The following is a 16,471-nucleotide window of genomic DNA, read 5'->3' on the forward strand; positions in this document are numbered from 1 at the left end:
TTGAATCTAACGTCGAAAAGAGAAAAATCTAGGTTGCAGGACTTTTTATTGACTTGCATTAATATTGAATAAAAAGAAATGATAAAAACCCGGGAAATAATGAGATGAACAATGTGAGGTTTGGATAGTGAAATTGGATAAAATGATTTTAGATGAAGTTGAAAGTTAAATAAAATATTATTTTTTAAAATTATTATTATTTTAAAATTTGAAAAAGTTAAATTGTTTATTATATTTTATGTCGAAATTTAAAAAAATTATAATGATGAGATGAAATAAGTTGAAAATATCTTTATATCAACCTTATTAAATCTATTCGCGTATATAGCACCAAATTTTATGAGAGCTTATCCTCAAATTTTATGCCTCCTTCAAACATAACATTTTTTTGTCTTAGCCAACCATGTGATGGATTTTTAACAGCACTCCCGAGTAAAGTTGTATTGCTGCCAAGATTTAGAAAATATTCACACACCTTTAATTGATCGTATGAAGATATTTAAACAAAATTACAGAGTTTATTCTAAGTAAGTTTCCTAGAATTATGACTAACGGATACAAAGAAAATTTCAAACTGTACAAAGAAAATTGATAGCCTTGATTCTTGGCTATTTATTTGCTTGACAATTTTGCTGATTTTCATTTACTTGATTTGAGGAATGTTCCTTTATATGCCCCCGCAAGATTGAGGTGCCATTGGCCAAACCAATCTTGTTTCACAGAGTTTCAGTTCTTTGTCGTGACAGCGCTTTGGTCAACAGATCTGCTAGCTGATCTTGAGTGTTGACATGTTGGACATTGAGAATTCCACGTTGGACCAAATCACAAACAAAATGAAGATCAATTTATATGTCTTTCATTCGGGAGTGCTGTACTGGATTAAAATTAAGATGTGTTGCGTCCAAATTATCACATAATAGCTTTGGTGGAGCCAATAGTGGAAGATCAAGTTCCTTTAATAAGGATAAGAGCCACATAATCTCTAAAGCTGCATTCGCAAGACCTCTGTATTAAGCCTCAATTGATGATCTTGCTATAGCTCGTTGTTTATTAGAACTCCCAGATATTAGGTTAACGCCAAGGAAACTTATATATGCAGAAAGAAATGAAGGTTCGATCATCAAAATTGTCCACCCAATCAACAGCCGAGTATGTCAGGAGATTAAAGTTGGATATTTTTCTGATGTGAAGTCCATGAAAAATTGTTTGCTTCAAGTATCGGAGGAGCCTTTTTGCCGCTGTCTAGTGTGTGACTGTGGGCTTGTGCATAAATTGTGACAGTTTATTTATTGTAAAGGAAATGTTTGGACGAGTGAGAGACAAATATTGAAAGCCTCATATGATACTTCGAAACTCAGTACTATCAATAGATGAAGTGTCGTCAACCAGTTTGAGAGCTGTGGTTCTAGACAATGGGGTTGAGACATCATTAGCTCCAGTCATGTTTGTTTTTTACAGCAAGTCCCTAATGTACTTGTGTTGGGGCAAAAAAAGACCAGATTTGGTGGAAATGAATTCCATGCTCAAAAAGAAATGAAGCTGTCCCATGTCTTTAATAGAGAACCGATTACCAAGTTTTTGAATAATATCAACCACAAAGTGCGTATCATTGCCAGTTATCACCAAGTCATCCACATAGACTAACAAATAACAGATAATTGATCTTTATTGTAGATAAACAAAGATGAGTTTGCTTTGGAGTTATGAAATCCAAGGCCAATGATTGCCAATTTAAGGGCTGAATACCAGGCCCTAGGGGCCTTCTTGAGACCATAGATGGCCTTTTGTAACCTGCACAAATGATTAGGTTTGAAGTTATCTTTAAAACTCGGTGGCTGAACCATGTATACTGTCTCAGTCAACTCACCATGCAAGAATGCATTGTTGACATCTAGTTGCCTCAAAGACCACCCTTGCATCTCAGCTACTCTTAAGACAGTCCTGATTGTGGCCAGTTTCACAACTGGACTAAAAGTTTCCTTGTAATCTAACCCTTCACGTTGGTTGTACCCTTTAGCAACAAGTCTCGCTTTAAAGCGATCAACTGACCCATCTAGTTTTCTTTTCACACGAAAAGCCCATTTGCATCCCACTGGGTTACAGTGATTGGGTGGGGAAACAAGATCCCACGTGCCATGCGCATAAGCGCAGTAAGTTCCTCAGACATAGCTTGTCTCCAAAGAGGTTCTCAGAGTGCTTGACTCACACAAGTGGGTTCTATGGTTAATGAAAGAGGATGCTTTATCACTGAGTTGAATTGTTTCAGTCTATGAATATTATTCATTGACCGAGTAATCATTGTATGGGTTCGGTGAGGGGGTTGGACACTCGTGTTGGTGGAGGGTTCATTAGTCACAGTGGGATTTTTTGTAGGGTGAGTGAGTGGATTTTGTAAGAAGTTTAAACACACAGTCAAATTTGAAGAATTAGGACTAGAAGAGGAAAAAATCAAAGCATGTAAATCAAAGGGAAAACGATTACCTGGAGGTGATGCGTGATGTTCAGGACTTCCCGAAGGTGCTGATGAGAGTTGCAATGGTACTGGATCTGTGATGGGTGGCCCTAGTGGTATGATCGAGGCAAACAGGGAGGATGTTGAAGGTTCGAGTTGTTGAGAATAAGAGAGAAGTTGATTTTCAGCAAAGACAACGTGACGGGATAAGTATAGTTTTTGGGCCTGAACATCAAAGCATTTGTAAGCATTCTGAGTTGTGGAATAGCCCAAGAACAAACAGGGCTTGGCTTTAGACTAAAGTTTGTTGGTATTGTAGAGCCTAGTTAGAGGAAAATACAGACAACCAAATTTCTTTAACTTAAGATAATTTGGTTTTTGGTGGAATAAGGCCTCAAATGGTGATTTTTTGTTTAATAAGGGTGTGGGCTGTCGATTTATTAGATAGGCAACAGTTGAAAATGCATGTGGCCAATATAATAAGGACAAGGAAGCATCGTGTAAAAGAGTTAGACCGGTTTCTACCAAATGACGGTGACAACGCTCGAAGACAATATTTTGCTGTGATGTGTGGGGAGCAATGGTGTAATGACTAATCCTATGTATTGCAAAGTATTGTTTGAGAGCAACAAATTCGCCACCATTATCAGAGTAAACATTTTTTATTTTGGACTGAAATTTGATTTCAACAAGATGCTTAAATTGAGGAAAAATCATGCTAACACTAGATTTTGTTTCCATGGGATAAAACCAAATATATTTTGTAAAATGATCAACCAAAATCAAATAGTATTAAGATCCATCTATGCCAATGGTGTTAGATGGGCCCCAAACATCAGTATAAATTAAATCAAGTGGGGCATGGCTTTGCAAACTATTAAACTCGAATGGTTGTTTGTGCGCTTTATTGACTGAACAAGAAGTGCAAATATGAGAATCTTTTTTTTTTTTTATTATTATTGGAAGGGAAAAATGCTGGACAAGATGATGAACAATTTTATTTGACGGGTGTCCAAGACGCTTGTGCCACCATCGATTGAAGTTTGTTCATGAAAATTGGCAACCATTTGTTAAGGAACTTTCACTAGCGATTCCAAGAGGACGTAAACACCATTTTCACACGCACCTCTGAGTAGAACCATCCCCGTGGTCTGATCCTTAACAAGAAAAAAAAATGGATGAAATTCAACAACCACATGATTTTGAGAGGTGAAGTGATGAACAGAGATAAGGTTATTACGTATGCTAGAAGCACAAAGAGTATCATTTAAATGAAAGGTACAAGTGGATGATTTAAGAACCAAAGAACCAATGTGTGAGACATACAAACCTAAGCCATCACCTATGACAACTTCATCGGTACCATAATATTCAGTATGCACAGATAAATTAGCCAAGTCTCCTGTAATATTGTGAGAAGCTCCCGAGTCTATAAGCCATTTTTTATCTTAGGCGGTTGATGAAGATACACAATTGGCAGTTGCATCCGAAAACTCCAAGCGGTGGCAATATTTTGCTATATGGCCCATTTCATCACACAGTTGACATTTTGGTGTGCATCGCGCTGCCCAATGGACCTAGTGAATTTCTTGTTAGTTTTTGGGCCTCCAGATGAACGGTGTTGGGCCGAACTTACATAAGGTTTTAAGAGGGCTCCGTTTCAGCCAGAAGCATTTGGTTTGGAGAAGCCCTTGTTTCCCTTGTCCTCTGTGGGATGAACCAAACTGGCAATGGGAGTAATTTGCCGTGGCAACCAGCTGCTGAGTGGAAGTTTCTAAACGACGAAGATAAGCATCGTGGCCAACGAGCAGATCATGGAGTTCTTCGAACGTTAATGGCCTTTCCCTTACTCGAATGGGTGCTGCGATCTCACGAAAATCACTGCCCAATCCATTAAGAATGTATAGAGTGAGATCATCATCCGAAATAGGATGATCAATCAGCGACATCTCATCGGCAAGGGCCTTGACAGTGTGCAAGTACTCTTGAATGGTTTGATTTACTTTCTTTATCATTGTCAACTCCTCCTTGAGTTACATAGCACGAGTGCACGATTTGCTTGCATACATCATATGCAATTTGTGCCATGCTTTCTTAGATGTCTTGGCAGCGGAAATGAAAGGAGTAATGGTGGTGGTAGTAAAAGCCAAAATTTCACTTAGGATAAGCTTATCATAGCGGATCCAATGAGTTTTTTGTGGGTTGATGATAGTGGGATCAGGGGAAGATGGGCAAGGATGATTGCCAGTGACATAATCAAGTAGGTTATACCCGATAAGGAGTGCTTCAAAGTGGCACGCCACTGTGGGAGATTGAGGGTGTGAGTTTCTCATTAATTTGGGCAGCAATATTGAGAGCAATGAGAGGAGTTTCTAAGGGGGATGGTGGTGTTGTTACCGGGTTAGGATTGGCTTCAGAGTTGGGGATCGAGTTCTCGTTAGAGGACGGCTCTCCTGATACCATGATGAATTTTGAAGAGTAACAGAGTAAAGTTGTATTGCTGCCAAGATTTGGAAAATATTCATACACCTTCAATTGATCGTTTGAAGAAATTTATACAAAATTACAGAATTTATTCTAAGTAAGTTTCTTAGAATTATGACTAATAGATATAAAGAAAAATTTAGACTGTACAAAGAAAATTGACAGCCTTGATTCTTGGCTATTTATTTACTTGCCGATCTTGCTAATTTTTATTTACTTGATTTGAGAAATGTTCCTTTATACCATGCAACCAAATGAGTTAGTCCTGCAAGCAATGCGTTTCTCATATTATAGAAGCTGGTGCGGGTTCATTGAGCTCGATTCTACGAGAAAAAATGAAATATTTCTTAGCTATGACTTCTCACCTAGCTAGGCCAGGTCGTTGTGAAACGTGCTTCACGAAATCAGATTTTGAGATGTTAATGCTAAAGCTTCTACTGATTTAGCTAGGCATGTTGATGGAAATAGAAAGTAGAGTTCCTGCATGGCCTGATGCGATGTCAGAGTCTTGGAAGAAATCAATAATGAAAGTTTGAAATAAGTCTTGAAGAATTTGAGTGTCGATAAGTGTTAAGTTATATTACGGATAATAATAAAAGAATAAATAAAAAATAATAATAAAATATTAAATAATAATAATAAGAAATTTATAAATAATAATAATAAAATAATAAATAATAATGAAATAGTAGTAATAATAAAATAATGAAGCAGCTTTAATCATGTAAAGAGTGCTGCATCATTTCATTGCTTAGCTCGTGAAACATCTCTTGCTGATTACAATGCCCAAAAGTTTCTGCTAATCAATCAGTACTTAGATATGAATAAGGAAATAACAGCATATTCAGTTAACAATACTCATGAAAAAGCGAAATGGTTGCAATCAACAAAATTCTGCCAAATCTAAATTTCACCCCTGGAAATATTCAAAGGCTTTCAGTTTAAAACAATCTCGAAAAGAGGTCTCATGAACTTGAAAATATATTAAAAAAGGGTGTCATTTAGTCTAGAGTTTGATTCGAGATTGGATCAGAAAAGTTAAAAAATTGATCAAACCAAAAGGTGAAAGTTTGGCTTGACATTGGCTCAAGCCAACATGTTCTAGGAATCTCACTCGACCGGTGCTCTTCACCTTGGCTCTAGCAAGAATGCAGCAGAAATGATTTTACAGTCTGTCTCTATGGGACATAATTAAATCCCTACCCTATACAAACACATACACAATTTTGAAGGTTTAGTAAGGCCAGAAATGAAAATCCTTACTGCCTTGAAAATAAAAAACATCATTCACAGAGCCTTAATATTCTCTCCTTATGCACAGACCGCTAACCTAATTATCATTTTGATATTATCAATGTGTTCATCGGTGTTTGACAATCTCTAGACTTCTGACGCTTGGATTAAATCATTTTTATTCTACCAGTAGCCTATAGATTTAGTCTAAAATTAAAAGAAGATAAAAATTAAACGCAGCAGTTAATAAAACGTTGATTAATTTTTCTTTTAATCACAGAGAGAGCGAGAGAGAGAGAGAGAGAGAGAGAGAGAGAGTACTAAAAAAAATTGGCAGGAACAGCCTCACCATTTTTATTCAATTGCAATGGTTTATTCATTACACGCAGTATGAATACATTGACTCGTGTTGTCAGACAGAAGGTAAACCAGAATTACTTATTGTATTTCAATATTATATTTACATATGCATCAAGTCATAGTGCTAGCCAATCTCAAAACTCAGCCAGTACTCTAACACCAAATCGCAAAAGTATCTCCAGCTACCGTATTCCTTCACAAGTACTTCAATTTATCCCTCTGCCCAAGTTTGGTGCAGAGATTGGCAAGGAAACCGAAGAAAGTAGCAAGGAAGCACATTATCCATGACAATATAAGCACTGCCCAGTCCCAGGTATTTTTCTTTGGACAGTGTCCCCTATCTGATATAAGTAATGCTCTATAAACAGCTTCAGATAAGGCATAGGCCGTGACAGGGTCTGATTCTTCTGCTAGATATCCATACTGTGTGAGACACACAATGTCATACACCCCAGTGGTCTCCGATATACCTAACCATTCACATATCTTCAGGCGGCCCTCGATCCTCTCCTCGGTTGATAACATGTCACCATGTGTCAAGATCAAGAGAGGGTTCTCATCTGCAGCCACAATCGATCCCACATGGATTATTTTACTGCTATGTGAATATATTTATGACTGTAGCAGACATGGCATACTTCCAAAATTTATGTCCCCTAAAAGAGTAACTAAGCACTTAAGGACTCAAAAACAGAAGTTCTTAAGCAATAGAAAACTGAATTTTGATTATGAATTAAATTTCATGGCATACATTTCATAGGAAAAAATCATTGATTATAGGGTCAAAAACCTCTTAATGTAGGAGAATGGAATGCATACAATTTAGTCATGATTGAGAATTTCGATTGAACAAGAAAGAAAATCCGTAAATATTTTAGTGAATCAAACATTACGGTGGTGTGACAGATTTCTGTAATGCAAGCTGAAAGATTGGATTGACAAACAGAGAGCAAACTTCACTAAATCAGTAATATATGTTTTACTGACTCGCTCTCCTGTTATGCTCTTTGAATAGAAATACGGACAATGCTTACTGTGCAACTTATTTCTGAGATTCAACATAAAAATTGTTATGAGTTCAATCAAATGGGAACCATTGTAGGAGGTCAGTAATCTTGCTTCGTTGCCTTAGTTGACAAAATTACTTAAAATGAACTTTTTTTTTAAGTCATAGAAGGCTGCTTACTGGATTTTCTTAAAACAGGACAGCAGAAGAGTTCTCTGATGGCCTTCAGTGGCTTGAAATCAGCTGCTTTTGCAGCTTTATAGATCTCTGCTATGTTAGCCACCACCATTGCATAGTTCACTGTTCTCTTCAAAAATTTTGCAGATGATTTCGAAGTTAAATTTTCAATGTCCTCTTCGGTCAATGCATCATCTCCCAACCTTAAGCATAGCTGATTATGATGGATGCCTTCAGTCATCCAACTGGACAATTCTTCAAGATTCTCGTACAATTGATCATAATCAAAGCCCCTCGAATCATAGACGCAAAACCCACTCTGCATAGACCTCAGCACATTATGCTCTTCCATTAACAAATTGGAGTACTTGGAAAAACTTCCTGCAACAGAAAACAGGATAATACTTCAATATAGCTTTATTTTAGCCTTTTACCACTGTCCGTTCTCTGAATTAGAACAATTTAATTCTACAGGGTAATGACACAAAAATGCAGATTATAAGGTTAAGTTAGAGTTTATACAAATGTTGCTTACCCTGTGACGTTTGAGTAAAGGGTATGAGGCCAGAACGCCCAAGAACACTGTACATAAGGTTCACAAGTGAGCTTTTGCCAGAACCAGTAAAACCCACCAAGAGAATCGTATTCGCTGGGGGAATCTCCATCTCCTCTTTCTTGATACCCCCCGTCGGCACCCAAAAGTCACCGGAACGATACGTGAGCAGTTTGTGCCGAAGCTCGTTCAGCCCTTCAGATGCAATCAAAGCCAACCTTTCCATCTCCCTTAGCACTTTAAGCCTAGGAGTTAGGCTTGAAATGTTTGGGAGGTCGAGCTTGAGCTTAAGACATTCATCAAACTTGGCAGCCGAACGCCACCAACAGTGAACCGTTCTGGATACCTCATTCTCGTCTTCTTCATCACAGCAATAAAGCTGGCTTTTCATGATCTCTTTCTCTGAAACTCTAGAATTGTAGCAAAAAATGGTGACCAAGTCGTGGATTTCAAGAGCCTGTATATGAACAGTTTGGTTCTTGTTCTTGATTCCACTGTTGCACGGCAATTTGAAGGGACTTGCACACAGACAAAAACTCATGAATTTGCAGCCCCAATAGAGTACAGTCGTATTCACGGGTTGGCCAGGCCAGAAAGAGCTGCTTCCTGGCTCTTTCGTATACTTGGAGAAGGATTCCTGGATCAGATTCGTTTTTACGAAAGTACCCACGTGGTAAAGTTGATAAAATACAGAACACCTCCAACGTTAAAAGATGAAGTTGCAGTAGTTTGGAAACGTATCGTTAGTCTTCTTCCAATCACTTGCATAACACAAACGTCCACCCAGAATTTAAAAGAGCATTGGAATTTTTCCAGTTCACTTTATTCCAACACACTCCAATTTGGTAGGACTCTGTATGAGAATCTACCCTCTACTTTGACTGCGACTCTGCGAGTGATGCAGCAATGTCAAAATGGTTTCTTACATTTAGAAAGATAAATCTTTTAAGTTATATTATTAAAAATTAAATTCAAACAAACGTTATGATATGTTAGATTATAAAATTATTTTTATTATAAAATATATCTAACGTATCATATAAAATTATGTTAATTTATTAATTTATTTTTATAAGATTTCTTTGTGGATATAACACCTCTAAAACAAGGCTCATGTTCTCAAGATTTAAGGCTCGTTCAAAAAGTAAGATGACATGAGAATTTTATAAATAATAGTAAAATTGTCTGTAAATAATATTGAAATGATTTCAGTTAAAATATTGAGATTTGAGAAATAAGAAAAAAAATATCGATAAGAATATTATGAAGTTAAAATATTGTTTGATAATAATTTTTTAATATTATTTTTATTTTGAAATTTATAAAATATATATATTTTTTTTTTATATTTTATTTGAAAGTTTGGAAAATTTTGAAAAAATTATAATGATTAGATAAAAAAATTAAGGATACAAAATTAAAAAATATTTATATTTTAGTAATATTTAGAAATGAAATTATTAAAAATTATGAAATGAGAAGAGATAAAATCATCTCACTTTCCAAACAAATCTTTAGTTTGTCTACAATTATTTTTTTCGAAAATGTTTTCTATATCTTGGACTAGACACTAGATGGACAAGATTTGTAGACTTTACAACATTAAAACTCAGTATGAAATACATAAAAATTCACACGATATGTATATGTCTTTCGTAATTATAAAAGAGTAACCATATAACAATACAATTATCCTATTTTTATCTTACTTTTCAACAACCTTGAATCTTAAATTTCTTTTAAAATAAATTTAAGATTTGATGAATAATGTTAACACATTATAGTAAAATAAGCATAAGATAACTTTATAATATGTAAAATTATTTATTATTAGAAAATATTTGGATCAAATAATTACAATGTACATCCATTTAATGCAGAAGTTCCATTATTACTCCACAACAAAGTACCACTGTGCAAACACATACTTGCGTACAGTGAATGGAGTCTCCAAACAGTTCGTTTGTACGATGTCAGAATTAAGAGCATGCGGACATGAAAATAATTGGCATAAATCACGACCAAAAGTACGGACTGAGTTCCTATTCCATTTCTCTGAACAGAACAGAACCCTGCCTGCCACCTCTACATGAACATGCATCGCAAACCATATTCACAGGTAGGAGCGTAACATGAAGGAACAGCAAGTTCATTCCCTAGGGTAACATGTTGTTCTTAGTCCTTGTAAACTTCATTTTTTTTCTTATTAGAAGTGCTAAATTGACAATAAAATTAAATAATTTATAAAAATAATTTTATAAAATAATATAATTTTATATAATACGTTAAATTTACTTTATAATAAGAATCGAACGTATTATTTTAAATTACTTATAAATTTATTTTTATAAGATTTATTTTGTAACTAAAATTTCTCATTTTTTACATTTGAAAGTTCAAATTTCACAGACTCCCCTGTTAATTCATTTACACCCACAAAATTTTCTTACTTATATTTCAGTCATAAGTTCACCATAATGAAACTGGAATTTGAAAACCCATTAAGGTCCCTACCGGTACAATGGGCAACGGCATGGTGCCTTTTGGATGGAGGGAGAATTGAAAAACTCAAAAGAGATCCACATGTATAGATAGGATCGTGGGACCCAGTCCAACTCCTCTTTCTCTCTAGTCTCTACCCCGTAAATTCTTCGAAAGCTGTCCTTTTGTGTTTCTTTTTGCCCAAAGACCCTAATTACAAGATAATATTGCAGCTTTGAATTGGGATTATGAGGTAGGGAGTATAGCAAACAAATGCTAAAGTCAGGCATATGGGGAGGACCCGTGCACGCCGTCCAATGTCTTAGGTCTGTTTTGATGTTGAGCGGAATGAAGATAAGTTAAATTTTTTATAAATAGTAATTAATTAAAATAGTAAAGCGAGTTTTATAAGACCTATCTAAATAAAATTTAGGACTCGTTTAGAAAGTAAGATGAGATAAAAAATTTTATAAATAGTAGTAAAATTGTTTAAGAATAGTAGTAAAATTATTTAAGTTAAGATATTGTGTTTTGACAAATGAGAAGAAAAAAATAGAATAAAAATATTATGAAGTTAAAATGTTGTTTATTAATAATTTTTTAATATTATTTTTATTTTAAAATTTAAAAAAGTAGTATTTTTTTTAATTTTATTTAAAAGTTTAAAAAAATTATAATGATTAAGTAATGATTAGTTGAAAAAATTAAAAATTAAAAAATATTTGTGCTTTAGTGATATTTAGAAATAAAATTATTAAAAATTATGAATGAGATAAAATAAGATCATCCCACTTTTCAAACAAGTCTTTAGTCTGTCTACAATTATTTTTTTTTTATGAAAATGCTTTCTATAACTTGGAGTAGACACTGAACAAACAAGATTTGCAGGACTTTACAACATGAATGTTACTACGAGCAAAGTAGAATTCAATATGAAATAAATTAAAATTCCCCCGATGTGTTTATGTCATTCGTAATTATAAAAGAGTACGATATAACCATAAAATTATTCTATTTTTATCTTTCTTTTCAACATCCTTGAATCTTCTTTTAATTTATTTTAAAGTAAAGTTAAAATTTGATGAATCATGTTAACTTATTATAGTAAAATAAGAATAAGATAAGTTTATAATATGTAAAATGATTTATTATTAGAAAATATTTGTTACAATGTACATCCATTCGCAGAAGTTCCATTATTACTCCACAGTAAAGTACCACTGTCCAAACACATACTTGTGTGTAGTGGAAGGAATCTCCAAACAGATCGTTTGTACTATGTTACAATTAAGAGCATGTGGACATGCATGAAAATAATTGGCATAAATCACGACCAAAAGTACGGACTGAGTTCCTATTCCATTTCTCTGAACAGAATCCTGCCTGCCACCTCTACATGAACATGCATCGCAAACCATATTCACAGGTAGGAGCGTACCACGAAGGAACAGCAAGTTCATTCCCCAGGGTAACCTGTTGTTCTCACTCCTTATAAGCTGTTATAATAAGTACTAAAGTCACCAAAATATATATATATATATATATATATAAACTAAATGATTTTATATGATAATAATAAATTTATTTTATAATAAAGATAATTTTATAATTTATATACTATATCAAATTACATCAATTTATAAATTTACTTTTATAAAATCTCTTTATACTGAAGCATTTATCTTTTCACATTTATAAGTTCAAATTTCGCAGGCTCCCTGTTCATTCATTTACATCCACAAAAATTTTCTTCTTGTGCATAATGTATATTTCAGTCATATGTTCACCATGGTAAAATTGGAAAAACCCATTAAGGTCCCCTACGGTCTACCAGTACAATGGACAACGGCATGGTGCCTTAGGAGGGAAGGACAATTTGAAAAACTAGAGATCCACATGTAGATGGGATCATGGGACCGAGTCCAACACGCCTCTTTCTCTCTACCCCGTAAATTCTTTGAAAGTTGTCCTTCTGTGTTTTCTTTTTGCCCAAAGACCCTAATTACAAGATAATGACCAAAATTGCGGCTTTGATTGGGATTAAGAGGTAGGGAGTGTAGCAAACATTGTACCTTGTTTCCCCACGGTACAATCTTGAGTTGTGTTTGGATACTAAAAGTACCAATATCTCTACTTTTCAACATATTCTATTATTATTCATTACTTTATTATTATTTTTTACATATATTTTATTATTATTTATTACTTTTTACTACTATTTAATATTCTATTATTACTTTTTATCTTCTTTTTCACTACTATTCATAACATATATCAACACTTCTTAACGCTTAAACCAAACCTAAATCTCAATCCTCAAGTTCTAAGTGTAAGACAGTACAGCAGAAAGTACCTCAGACTTAGCTTGAACAAATGCTCCACAAGTTTCTCCAGCGTGACAAAAAGACAAGCGTTTTCTCTTAGTGGCAAAGTGTACTACGTAGTTATAAAACTAGAGTAACACTTAACAAATCCACAGTCTATAAACTATTTCAAGAGAGAACAAGTGAGAGAGAGATTTTTATTATTGTGATTGCTGCACCAGAATCAAAAGGAGAGGGGCTATATATAGCCCCCTACATGGCTGGCCTTTAAAGGTCGGTCTTCAATACGCTGGAAACGCATGGCTTAAAGCCATGCGTTTACCGGCTGTGTAACGCATGGCTTTAAGCCATGCGTTATAACACATGCAATCATAAAGGGGGGTCTGCCCGTGTGGGCGCCCCCTCCATTTAACATCTCTCACTCGCACACAGTGGACATGACCCTAGGTCTGCATCTCTCTAATGTTCTCAATCTTGTTCATGTTGTGAAAAAACGATGACAATGAATTGAAATAACACCGAATGAGAAAACGATCACACACGCAATCACACACGACACAAGATGTACGTGGTTCGGCAAATTGCCTACGTCCACGGGAGCTGCAGATGATTTTTATTATTGAGGAATCACACTACAAGATGGGTCACAACACTGTTCATCCACAGTATTTTCGTAGCTACTCTGTTACAGACTTAAGAGGCAAAAATCAGATTTATAGTTCAAACGGCGGAATCCCTAAATCGTATGTTCGCTCGAGCGGCGTGTCGAGCGCGCGTCGAGCGAACTTCCCTTCCGCATCCCGCTCGAGCCCACTGTCGAGCTGACGTCGAGCGTTCGACTCTGCCTGATTTCGCTCGAGCGACCAATGCCTCCGCTCGAGCGAACTCCTCCTGCTCGAGCTCACTGTCGAGCCAACATCGAGCGTTCGACTCTGCCTGACTTCGCTCGAGCGGCCAATGACTCCGCTCGAGCGGTGTGAACCAGACTCCACATTACTCAACAATTCTCCCACTTGGAGACTGGTACACTCGCTGTATCACCGTCTTCCTCAAACATGATATCCTCCACCTCTGCAACTCACTGCTCCTGTCTTCATTCTAGAAGACCAACTGAAGTTGCGCACAACTTCAGTTTCTCAAGCGTAACACCCTTTGTCAACATATCAGCAGGGTTCTTGCTTCCACATATCTTTTCAAGTAACAACTGTCCGTCATCTAACAATGACCGTATGAAGTGATACCTGATCTGAATGTGTTTGGTCCTGGAATGGAATGCTGGATTCTTGGCAAGGAAAATGGCACTCTGACTATCACTGTGGAGAGTACCTTTCTGATTCTTCTTACCCAATTCTTCCAAGAAGCCTTGTAGCCATACCAGCTCCTTTGCAGCCTCTGACACTGCAATATACTCAGCTTCTGTTGTAGACAAAGAAACTGTTTTCTGTAAATTAGAACCTCATGACACTGCAGTACCACCAAGCGTATAAACAAAGCCCGTGGTACTCTTTCTGCTGTCAATATCTCCAGCTAAATCAGCATCAACATAGCCCTGCACCTCCAAGCTCTCTCCAGAGAAACATAAACAGGTTTCTGAGGAACCCTTTAGGTACCTCAAAATCCACTTCACTGCTTCCCAATGTTGCTTTCCTGGGTTACTCATGTATCTACTCACAACTCCCACTGCATGGGCAATATCCGGTCTTGTACAAACCATAGCATACATAAGTGAACCAATGGCTGAGGCATAAGGAACCTTACTCATGTAATCTCGTTCCTCCTCTGACTCTGGTGACTGATTCTTGCTGAGTCTGAAGTGACTTCCCAAGGGTGTGCCAACTGGTTTGGCCTTGTCCATATTGAACCTGCTGAGTACCTTTTTCACATACTCAGCCTGTGAGAGTCTCAACGTACCTCTGACTCTGTCTCTGACAATTCTCATGCCAAGGATTTGCTTTGCAGCTCCCAAATCCTTCATTGCAAAGTGCTCTGACATCTGCTTCTTCAGATTATTGATCTCATCAATACTAGCCCCTGCAATAAGCATGTCATCCACATACAACAGCAAAATAATATAAGAATTGTCAAAATGCCTGACATAGCAACAGTGATCTACCTGACATCTAATATACCCTGCACTGTGCATAAAGTTGTCAAATTTCTTGTACCACTGTCTAGGAGCTTGCTTCAGGCCATACAAGCTCTTCTTCAGTCTGCAAACTGAACCTTCCTTTCCCTGTACCACAAACCCCTCAGGCTGGTGCATGTAGATGTCTTCTTCAAGGTCTCCATGAAGAAAAGCTGTCTTCACATCTAACTGCTCAAGAAATAGATCTTCAGTGGCAACCATAGCCAGTACCATCCTGATAGTTGTGATCTTTACCACAGGAGAAAAGATCTCAGAGTAGTCAATACCCTGCTTTTGCTGAAAGCCTTTTACAACAAGTCTAGCCTTGTACCTCTTACTGCCATCATGCTCAGTTTTCACCCGGTACACCCACTTGTTGTGTAATGCCTTCTTCCCTGATGGAAGTTCTGTCAACTCCCATGTCTGATTCCCTAGCAAGGAATCCATCTCGTCTTTCATGGCCAGCTCCCACTTGCTAGAATTCTCATCTTGCAAGGTTTCTTCATAACTCTGCGGTTCTCCACCATCTGTCAACAGAATGTAATTCAAAGTAGGTGAGAAACGCTGTGGGGGACGTATAGTCCTAACTGACCTGCGAACTGCAACTGTAGGAGTAGACGGTTCTGAAACTGCCTGCGGAATAATAGGAATGGGTGTACTGGACCCACTCTCCCCGTCACTCTCATCTCTACACTGCACTGTGACCTCTGGTAGGTCATCCAATCCTACAAATTCGGACTCCTGAGGAGCTACTGCAGGAACTGTACTCGACTTATCCTTGTACATCATTTTCTCATTGAAAATCACATTCCTGCTTCTTATGATTTTCCGACCCTGATCATCCCAGAAACGATAGCCAAATGCCTCGTCTCCATAGCCAATGAAATAGCATTTCTTTGACTTAGCCTCAAGCTTACTGCGAGCATCAGAATCAACAAGCACATAAGAAAGACAACCAAAGGTTTTAAGGTGAGAAAACTTAACCTCTTTCCCGCTCCAAACCTCCTTAGGCAATCCACAATCCAGTGGAACTGATGGCCCTCTGTTTATCAAATAAACGGCAGTGCTGACTGCATCTGCCCAGAAAGTGGGTGGTAGTCCAGCGTGCAACCTCATGCTTCTAGCACGCTCATTAATGGTCCTGTTCATACGCTCAGCAACTCCATTTTGCTGTGGTGTCCCAGGAATGGTCTTCTCCATTCTGATACCCTGAGCTGCACAGTACTCCTTGAACCCGCCATCAACATACTCACCACCATTGTCAGACCTCAAACAC

The 16,471-nt window shown here is 36.8% G+C and overlaps 1 protein-coding gene across 1 annotated transcript; it reads right to left on the reverse strand.

The window, feature by feature from the left end:
- Window positions 1–6,490: 6,490 nt before the first annotated feature.
- On the reverse strand, window positions 6,491–9,029 carry LOC122314798. The gene is made up of 3 exons (XM_043130395.1): window positions 8,248–9,029; window positions 7,716–8,093; window positions 6,491–7,089 (listed from the first exon to the last, which is right to left on the reverse strand). Exons 1-3 carry the CDS (start codon window positions 8,804–8,806, stop codon window positions 6,725–6,727), a joined length of 1,302 nt encoding a protein of 433 aa, XP_042986329.1. The 5' UTR covers window positions 8,807–9,029; the 3' UTR covers window positions 6,491–6,724.
- Window positions 9,030–16,471: the final 7,442 nt, after the last annotated feature.

This window comes from Carya illinoinensis, chromosome 7 (assembly GCF_018687715.1).
Source record: "Carya illinoinensis cultivar Pawnee chromosome 7, C.illinoinensisPawnee_v1, whole genome shotgun sequence".
Classification (NCBI taxonomy): Eukaryota; Viridiplantae; Streptophyta; class Magnoliopsida; order Fagales; family Juglandaceae; genus Carya; species Carya illinoinensis.

What these genes read in the sequence shown, in the direction of transcription:
- LOC122314798 (XM_043130395.1), bottom strand. Translation starts at nt 8,806, where the DNA reads ATGAGTTTTTGTCTGTGTGCAAGTCCCTTCAAATTGCCGTGCAACAGT. An exon ending in CTTTACTCAAACGTCACAGG is followed by an intron (nt 8,094 to 8,247) that starts GTAAGCAACATT and finishes TTTCTGTTGCAG; the next exon opens with GAAGTTTTTCCAAGTACTCC. An exon ending in TCCTGTTTTAAGAAAATCCA is followed by an intron (nt 7,090 to 7,715) that starts GTAAGCAGCCTT and finishes TTGTGGCTGCAG; the next exon opens with ATGAGAACCCTCTCTTGATC.